Here is a 10,593-nt window from a genome sequence, read left to right on the forward strand (position 1 = left end):
TTGAAGACACCTTACGAGAAGAGAATGTTGTTTACTTTTCTAGGTTATTTACTCAAGCAAGGATATTAAAATGAAAATAGTTGAGTGATGAATGGTGTAATTTATCTTAACAACAATAAGCAAGGAGGCCCCTCTTAGCACAAGAAGCAATATACATGTGTTTGGGATCCAATTAATGATAGATGAAGAAGATTGAAGAATAAGAAATCAAGCGTACAAACACTAAATTCACCTTCAAAAAGAGAAAAAAAATAAGTTTTGCGGAAAATTTGGGACACATATGTCGTTAGATCTGACGATCGAAGATGGTCGAAGATGACCGATGTGCTGAACAATTATAGTAAGTGGTAGTCAAAATTTGGGTTGATTAAGACAAAGGAAGAATAAGATGATAAAAGGAGAAAAGAGAGGAAAATGGTTCTTTTAGCTTTTATAAGAATTTAAAACAATATCATTTTGGTGGTTTTTGTAGAGATCTAAAGTGATATTATTCTGGTGTCATCCGACCATTTTTCATAGCATCAAACCATTTTTGATTTCACAGTCGAGTGACAAAAAATGATGCAAACTATAATCGAATGTTCAAATTGATTTTTTTTAAAATTTTAGTGATAAAAAAATTAAGAATACAGTTGAATAGTGAGATTTATAATTTATCATAAAAAGTAGGGTAAACTATGCATTTAATACCTAAACTATTAGTTTTGGTCCGTTTTAATATCTGAATTTTTAATATTTTTAAAACTATACCTAAAGTTTAGTTTTTGTTTATTTTAGTACCCGTTTAAAACTTAACGTTAAATTTTGAAGAAAAAAAGAAAGTTTAAGTATTAAAACAAACCAAAACTGATAGTTTAGATATTAAACGCTTTAAGTTTTTAACAACATGGTACTAAATGAAGCCAAAAAAAAAACAATATGTATGATTTTGAAAAAATTAAAAGTTTGAGGTACTAAATGTAGCATCATATTGACTAGCTTAAAATAAAAAATACCAAAATAAAAACAATCCACGAGGTTGACACTGAGAAGGTAAAGAATTAAATAAAATAAAACCGAATAGCCACTCTTCCACGTAAATATAGAAAAGTTGTATAAATACATCAACACGAGTTCTTTAGCTCACACCGATTCAATTCATTTCATAGTGTTTCCAACACAATTACAAGCTAAAGAAATGTCTTCATCGAAGCTTCCTTGTTCAACTCGTGGATCCATCTCCACCCACAATCGTCCCTTAGCCAACTTTCCCCCTGACGTTTGGGGTGATATTTTCTTACATCCATCTAAAATGGTAAGGAATTTATGTACTATATGTGTGTGTTTGCGCGTCTGCACCTGTAAAAGTGTTCCTATAATGTATACAATTGTGCAGTACGTGGATGGTGAAACCCAACTACAGCACGAAGAACTGAAAGAAGAAGTAAGGAGGATGATTAGGGTAGATGTGGGTGATGATTTACTGCACAAACTGCGTTTGATTGATACAGTCAAACGGTTGGGAGTGAGTTACCATTTTGAAAGAGAGATAAAGGAAGCATTGCACTGTGTTCATGAGCATCCCTACCAATATGACCAAACTCTCGAGGCTACCTCACTTCGATTCCGATTGCTTAGAGAGAGTGGATTTAATGCTTCCTGTGGTGAGTCTCGCAACTTCTACTTTACACCCATTACGATCGTTAAGAATAATTTTTTATTGGGTTGAACAGAAACGTTCAACAAGTTCAAAGATGATGAAGGAAGCTTCAGCAAGTCCTTAACAAGTGATGTGAAAGGTTTGCTCGAACTATACGAAGCTGCGCATTTACTTGTTCATGGGGAACACATACTCCAAGAAGCCCTTGCGTTCACCACTACTCATCTTGAGTTAGCCAAAGCTACTGGAATTGTGGAGTATCCTCTTTCAGCCTTAGTCTCCAATGCTCTATACCTACCCTTACGCAAGGCCCTGCCAAGGTTGGAGGCAAGGCGATACATTTCCATTTATCAAGAAGATGCTTCACACGACAAAACACTGCTGAAGTTTGCAGAGCTGGATTTCAACCTGTTACAAAATTTACACAAGGAAGAGCTATGCAAGCTCTCTAGGCAACATATTACTTCTTTTAACACTAATTAATTTTTTATTTTAACCCAACTTGAAGGGAAAAATAATTCATAACTGAGTGTTTGTTTCAGGTGGTGGAAAGATTTAGATTTTGCTTCAAAACTACCGTTTGCACGAGATAGAATGGTGGAATTATACTTTTGGATGTTAGGAATGTACTTCGAGCCTATTTACTCTTTTGCCCGAGAGATACTAACAAAAGTAGTATCTCTGATATCAATTATGGATGACATATATGATTCATATGGCACATTTGAAGAACTTCAACTCTTTAGGGATGCAATTCAAAGGTCAATAACTTATATATATATATATATATATATATATATATGAATATTAAAATTTTAGTATTTTATAACATTTTGCCTTAAATCTTAGATCTTTATTTGTTTTTCAGGTGGAATGATGATTGTGTAGATCGACTCCCAGATTACATGAAACTGTTCTACAACTTATTATTAAATATCTACAAAGAAATTGAGGAGGCGATGACAAAACAAGGACAACCATATCGTGTCCAACATTCTATAAACAAAGTAAATTTACACCCTATCTCAATTTTATGATATTTACATTAGTAAATATGAATTAACCCCTTTTATACATATACCAAGTCGAGGGAGTAAATTATTAAACCCATATGTAATTGTTCCTTATTTTGTTGGTTTTCAATTTACAGTTTAAGCAGCTGAGTGATAGTTATTTTGCTGAGGCCAAATGGTACAATGAAAACCATGTACCAACGATGGAAGAGTACATGAGGGTCTCACTTAAATCTGCTGCAACTGCTCCAATAATTGTCACGTCTCTTGTTGGAATGGAAAATGAGCTGACACCTGAGATTTTCAATTGGGCATCTGACGACCCTAAAATCATTGTTGCTTGTGCCATTCAGGGCCGCCTCGAAGACGATATTGCTTCACACAAGGTATTATTTCTTAAAAATAAATAAATAAATAAATAAATTGTAAGAGTATTTTCAATTAATTTATATGTGTGTAGTTTGAGCAAGAAAGAGGGCACTGTGCGTCGGCTGTTGAATGCTACATGAGAGAACATGGAGTTTCAGAAGAAAAAGCATGCATTGAATTGAAGAAGCAAGTGGATAATGCATGGAAAGATATAAACTATGAGATGATATTTAGTGAGACATCTAAGGTTGTTCCAGTGTCGGTTCTTACACGAGTTCTCAATCTTACGAGGGCCACTGAGTTCATGTATTTGGCTGGAGATGGGTACACACATGTTGGAAAATCGACTAAAGATGGCATCACTTCATTGCTCATTGATCCAATCTCAGTCTCGGCTTCAGGAAATTAAGAATTTGCACATTGATTATGTTTAGCTGTGTGTACTCTTTTCCTCCATATATAATTAGGGAGGTTTTTAACGAGGCACACAAATAAATTTAGATGTATGATTTAAATCTTTCTAATAAAATCATATTACCGATCGAGTAATCCAATTTATGATACATGTTTGTGGTACTTCTACGTGTCGTATACTCGTATTATGTTTGAAGCATTAAATAAATTTGTTTCGTAATTATGAAACGATGGGTCAAGGAAGCAAGAAAGAAATGTGTTGCGTACTTGTAAAGTGAATGTATATGATAGCTTGTATCTCAATAGTAACTTTACAAAGTGTTCGTGTGCAAATATATTCGGTCTCTGAACCGAACCTTGTTGAATCTTCTCTGTTATTTCTTTTTGAAATATAATTAAGCTCTTATTAGAAACCGCTCCTATCTCAATCGAATTGAGGCTCGATCTAAAACAAATAAAAGAAAAGTTCACAAACATATTGAAACAACCCATTTTAAGATAACGCTCGGTTTCATTACGTTTGATGTGCTCTTGGTGAACGGCTTTCCCCATTATAAAATGACCTGATTGGCTTTGTAAAATTCCAGACAATCAAGAAAGTTCCGAAATCGTTAAATGTTACGGAATGTGATCATCGAATAGAATAAAATTGCAACTAATAATTTAAAAAAATAACAATGAAGATAATGTTGGATCATAAACTTGATCCATTATGGGAGCCTAAACCCAAACCCAAACTCAAACTAAATTGATATCATTACTTACATCATTTAATTAAAGATGTCATTGCTTACATCATTTAAGTAATGATGTCTTTGCTTACATCAATTTAGTTAGGTGAGAGTTAGATATTTGTTGAATTTGTAATGGTTTAAATTAGTTTATTTGTGTGGTGTAGGATTGCTCTTGAGTAGTAGAAATACACATTCCCATTTTAGTTTTAAGCATCAAGAAAAATTAAGAGCTTCTAAGTGAGTGAAGAAGCAAAGTCTTATAAGAGTGAGTTGTAGTTCTTGTTTTTGAGTGAGAGTGCTCTTGTAATATTTGTTTGAGTTTCAATAAAAGTTGTGTGAGTGTTTTATTTCCAAAAATGTGGTATCAGAGCGAGTTAGAAAGATTGAAGGTCTCGACGAGAGGAATCCGACACCGCCATAATTTTTTTTTCAATCTGAGTTTTGACACACCGAAGACTGCTGCCAGAAAATCAAGTTGACTCACCGAGTTGAGCCGAGTCAGTCGAGTTGGAGCCCTTGACCGAGTTGTCCAAGTCCCTCCCAAGGTTTTTTCGGTGTTCAGGATTCATTCGTGCAATCGGATTTTACAAAATCTCATTATATTGAGAGATATGGAAAATGGTATGACACCATTCCAAGTTCCAACACTCAACAACAATAACTACGACAATTGGAGTATCAAAATGAAGGTACTTCTTGGATCACAAGATGTGTGGGATATCATAGAGAAAGGCTATAACGAGATTGTGGATGATGTTATTTTTGCTACTCTTACACCAGATCAAAAGACAACTTTGAAGGATTCAAGAAAGAGAGACAAGAAGGCTCTCTACCTCATCTACCAAGCATTAGATGATGATGGTTTTGAAAAGATTTCAAGTGCAAGCTCTAACAAGGAAGCATGGGAGAAGCTGCAAACCTCTTACAAAGGATTCGAGCAAGTGAAGAAGGTTTGTCTCCAAACATTAATAGGTGAATTCGAATCCTTACACATGAAAGCATCTGAGTCTATTTCAGATTATTTCTCAAGAGTAGTAGTTGTTTCTAATCAATTAAAAAGAAATGGTGAAAAGTTAGATGATGTGAGGATAATAGAGAAGATACTTCGTTCGTTGGATCCCAAATTTGAGCACATCGTCGTGACGATTGAAGAAACTAAAGACTTGGAAGAAATGACGATCGAGCAACTCCAAGGATCATTGCAAGCATACGAAGAGAAGCATAAGAAGAAGCATGAGTTTACTGAGAAACTCCTCAAGCTGCAACTCAAAGATATGCATGAAAACCAACGCAATGATAGAAACCAACGTGGCCAAGGCAGAGGTAGAGGCCATGGACGAGGTGGAAGTCGAGGTCGTGGACGAGGCTGGAATTACAACAACAACAATTCCAACAATAACGATGAGAAAGGAAAAAGCTCAACACGAGGCTGTGGAAGAATCAATCCGAACTCAAGGCATGACAAATCTCAAGTTCGATGTTATAATTGTCAAAAGTTTGGGCATTATGCTTCAGAATGTAGAGCTCCCAACAACAAAATTGAGGAGAAGGCTAACTACGTGGAGGAAAAGACAGATGGAAAAGAAACTCTTCTTCTAGCACGAAAGGAAACTGATGGTGGCCAAGCAAATTCCTGGTATCTTGACAGTGGTGCAAGAAATCACATGTGTGGAAGGAAAGACATGTTCGTTGAACTAGACGAGTCAGTAAGCGAAAATGTTTCGTTTGGAGATGATTCCAAAATAGTAGTGAAAGGGAGAGGTAACATTCTTATTCGTTTGAAAGATGGGAGACATCAATTTATTTCAAATGTCTACTATGTGCCCAATATGAAAAGTAACATCTTAAGTTTAGGACAACTGGTAGAGAAAGGTTATGATATTCATATGAATAATTATAATCTTTCTATAAAAGATGATAAGAATAACTTCATTGCTAAAGTGTTGATGTCAAAGAATAGAATGTTCTTGATCAACATACAAAATGATGTTGCAAAGTGCCTGAAAGCTTGCTATAAAGATACATCATGGCTTTGGCATCTTGATTTGGGCATCTCAATTTTGGAGGTCTAGAGCTGCTATCTAAGAAGGAGATGGTGAAGGGACTACCTCGCATCAACCATCCTGACCAGCTTTGTGAAGGGTGTCTAGTTAGGAAACAATTCAGGAAAAGCTTTCCGAAAGAGTCAGAGCCAAGAGCCAAGAAGCCACTCGAGCTCATCCATACCGATGTGTGTGGACCGATCAAGCCGAGCTCTCTCGGTAACAATAACTATTTTCTTCTCTTCATTGATGATTTTTCAAGAAAAACCTGGATATATTTCTTGAAACAGAAGTCAGAAGTTTTTGAAGTTTTCAAGAAGTTCAAAGCAGCAGTGGAGAGAGAAAGCGGTAGAAAGATCAAAGCCATAAGATCCGATCGAGGTGGAGAATTTACTTCCAGGGAGTTTCAAGAGTTCTTTGAAGCAAATGGAATTCTTCGACCAATGACAGTTCCTAGATCCCCCCAGGAAAATGGTGTGGCAGAAAGAAAGAACAGAACAATCCTCGACATGGCACGAAGTATGCTCAAAAGCAAGAAACTACCCAAAGAATTTTGGGCGGAAGCAGTATCGTGTGCAGTCTACTTGTCAAACCGATCTCCAACAAGAAGTGTATGGGGAAAGACACCGCAAGAGGCATGGAGTGGAAGAAAGCCTGGTATTTCCCACTTGAGAACCTTTGGAAATATAGCCCATGTTCATGTACCAGACGAGAGAATAACGAAACTTGATGATAAAAGCAAGATCATCGGCTATGATGCTAATTCAAAGGGCTATAAGTTGTATAATCCAAACAATAAGAAGTTTGTGATTAGTCGATATGTGGTCTTCAACGAAGAAGGAGAATGGGATTTTAACTCTCATACAGATGACTTCAATTTCTTTTCTCAGTTTGAAGAAGATGAGCAGACAATGAGGGAACAACTAGATGAATCTCAATAAGAGCTTGCAACTCCACCCACTTCACCAACATCAACCACTCAAGGAGACTCATCACCTTCGTCATCGTCAAGTGGGAGTCAAAGTGAAAGAGTTGTGCAACGCACATGAAGCCTTAGAGATCTCTATGAGGTAACTGAACGACAAGATAATCTTACATTATTTTGTTTGTTTGCCGATTGTGAACCAGTGAGCTTTCAAGAAGCGGTACAAGAAAAGAAATGGAGAGATGCGATGGATGAAGAAATCAAGGCCATCGAGAAGAATGACACATGGGAACTTACCTCACTTCCCAAGGGACATAAGGCGATAGGTGTCAAATGGGTGTACAAAACAAAGCAAAACACCAAAGGAGAGATTGAAAGGCACAAGGCGAGGCTAGTTGCTAAAGGCTATAGTCAAAAGGCTAGAATTGACTATGATGAGGTATTTGCTCCTGTTGCTCGATTGGAGACTATCAGACTAATCATTTCTTTGGCAACTCAAAACAAGTGGAAGATACATCAGATGGATGTAAAGTCTACCTTCCTAAATGGAGTTCTTGAAGAGGAAGTTTACATTCAACAACCATCAGGCTACGAAGTCAAAGGGCATGCAGATAAGGTGTTGAAGTTGAAGAAGGCTCTTTACGGGCTAAAACAAGAACCAAGAGCATGGAATAGTCAAATCGACAAGTACTTCCAAGAGAATGGCTTCAATAAATGTCCCTACGAGTACGCTCTATATATCAAGATCAAAGATGGAGATATTTTGATCATTTGCCTCTACGTGGACGATTTGATCTTCACTGGAAGCAACCCAAGCATGTTTAATGAATTCAAGAATGTGATGATGAAAGAATTCGAGATGACAGACATGGGGCTCATGGCGTACTACCTTGGCATTGAAGTTAAGCAACAAAATGATGGAATTTTTATTTCACAGGAAAGCTATGCAAAGGAGATACTGAAGAAGTTCAAGATGGAGAACTGTAAGCCAATAAGCACACCGGCAAAATACGGGATCAAGATGACCAAACATGAAGAAGGCAAAAGTGTAGATCCAACATTCTTCAAAAGTTTGGTAGGAAGTCTACGCTATCTAACTTGCACGAGACCCGATATTCTTCATGCAGTTAATTTGGTTAGTCGCTACATGGAATCTCCAACAACCACCTATTTTAAAGCTGCAAAGAGAATTCTTCGCTATCTGAAAGGTACAATTGACTTCGGCTTGTTCAATTCAGTTTCTAATGATTACAAGCTTGTTAGATATAGTGACAGTGATTGGGGTGGAGACATAGATAATCGAAGGAGCACTACTGGATTCGTATTTTTCATGGGAGATACTGCTTTCACATGGATGTCAAAGAAACAACCGATTGTCACATTGTCCACTTGTGAAGAAGAATATGTTGCTGCTACCTCATGTGTTTGTCATGCAATTTGGCTTAGAAATCTATTGAAGGAGATAGGTTTGATACAAGAAGAGCCTACCAAGGTTTGTGTCGACAACAAGTCAGCCATTGCCTTAGCAAAGAATCCAGTATTCCATGATCGAAGCAAGCACATTGATATTCACTACCACTATATAAGGGAGTGTGTTGCAAGAAAAGATGTGGAAGTTGAATACGTGAAGTCACAAGATCAAGTTGCTGATATTTTTACCAAGCCACTGACCAGCGAAGACTTCTTAAGATTAAGGAACCTACTAGGGGTCACGAGATCAAGTTTAAGGGGGTGTTGGATCATAAACTTGATCCATTATGGGAGCCTAAACCCAAACCCAAACTAAATTGATGTCATTACTGACATCATTTAATTAAAGATGTCATTGCTTACATCATTTAAGTAATGATGTCATTGCTTACATCAATTTAGTTAGGTGAGAGTTAGATATTTGTTGAATTTGTAATGGTTTAAATTAGTTTATTTGTGTGGTGTAGGATTGTTCTTGAGTAGTATAAATACCCCTTCCCATTTTAGTTTTAAGCATCAAGAAAAATTTGAGGCAGAATATCGTAACTTAGCTGATGCCACTTCTGAGGTGCTTTGGGTTAAGGCAGTGTTGGATGATATGGGAGTTACACTACCCCAGGCCCCAATTATTTGGTATGATAACACTAGAACGGTTGCTACGACTGCTAGTCCTGTTCTGCATGTCAAAGTTAAGCATGTAGATGTCCATTTTGATCGAGAAAAGGTGGTCAGTCGCCTGTTGAGAGTTAATTATGTGCCAGCTCAGTTCCAAGTGGCAGATGTTTTTATAAAACGACTAGTGGCTACTCATTTCCAGGAGTTGCGACAAAATTTGAATGTGATGTCTTGCAGCATGCTTAGTTTTTTCAGAAGAAGAGAAATGAAAGTGGGATAAATGTTAAGAGGTGTTGTTTTAAGTAGTTATTCAAGAGGTTATTAGGTGGTTTCAAGCTAACAGAGTTTGTTTGTGGTTGTGGCTATTATGCCAGGTTGGTCTGCTTTGGGGTTAAACTTTTAGTGTTGACTCCCTGGACTAAACCGTGACTATAAAAACGAACCTCGTACGAGGGAAAAATTATTTTATAAACCCCATGGTCCCAGTAAATCACATCTATTAATTTTAAAATCACTTCTATATAACTGCCACTATTTATTTACACAGAGGAAAGAAGTGAAGATTCACATTAGAAAAAATAAAATGGAAAAATATTATTGATTGGGACCACTGATAACGTGGTGAGTCGGGTTGATCAAATAATTTTTCCATACGAGGGGTTCAAATGACTCTTTGATGGTGTTGTACAAGTTGACCTGGGAAGTTGTGCTTGGTGATTCGTGTAACACCTATATCCTGTTTACGTCCCTGTACATTAGTTATAGATGTCATATGTCTTTTAAAACGTTTCTGTATTTGAAAACAAGCAAAATTTTGTTTCTTTAAAAAATATGATTTAATAATATAATATAATATAATATAATATAATATAATATAATATAATATAATATAATATAATATAATATAATATAATATAATATAATATAATATAATATAATATAATATAATATATATAATATAATATAATATAATATATAATATAATATATATAATATAATATAATAATATAATATAATATAATATAATATAATATAATATAATATAATATAATATATATAATATAATATAATATAATATAATAAATAATATAATATAATATAATATAATATAATATATAATATAATAATATAATATAATATAATATAATATAATATAATATAATATAATATAATAATATAATATAATATAATATATATATAATATAATATATAATATAATATAATATAATATAATATAATAATATAATATAATATAATATAATATAATATAATAATATAATATAATATAATATAATATAATATAATATAATATAATATAATATAATATAATATAATATAATATAATATAATATAATATAATATAATATAATAT

General features: G+C 34.8%; 1 protein-coding gene across 1 annotated transcript; it reads left to right on the plus strand.

Annotated features, from left to right (window-relative positions):
* The first annotated feature begins 1,142 nt into the window (after positions 1-1,142).
* Positions 1,143-3,430, plus strand: LOC120154684 ((+)-delta-cadinene synthase isozyme XC14-like). Its single transcript, XM_039166349.1, has 7 exons — positions 1,143-1,294; positions 1,376-1,643; positions 1,713-2,091; positions 2,182-2,400; positions 2,508-2,646; positions 2,790-3,038; positions 3,113-3,430. Exons 1-7 carry the CDS (start codon positions 1,178-1,180, stop codon positions 3,428-3,430), a joined length of 1,689 nt encoding a protein of 562 aa, XP_039022280.1. The 5' UTR covers positions 1,143-1,177.
* The last annotated feature ends 7,163 nt before the right edge of the window (positions 3,431-10,593 follow it).

The sequence above is a fragment of the Hibiscus syriacus genome, unplaced genomic scaffold (genome assembly GCF_006381635.1).
Source record: "Hibiscus syriacus cultivar Baekdansim isolate YM2019G1 unplaced genomic scaffold, ASM638163v2 tig00111146_pilon, whole genome shotgun sequence".
NCBI classification, from domain to species: domain Eukaryota; kingdom Viridiplantae; phylum Streptophyta; class Magnoliopsida; order Malvales; family Malvaceae; genus Hibiscus; species Hibiscus syriacus.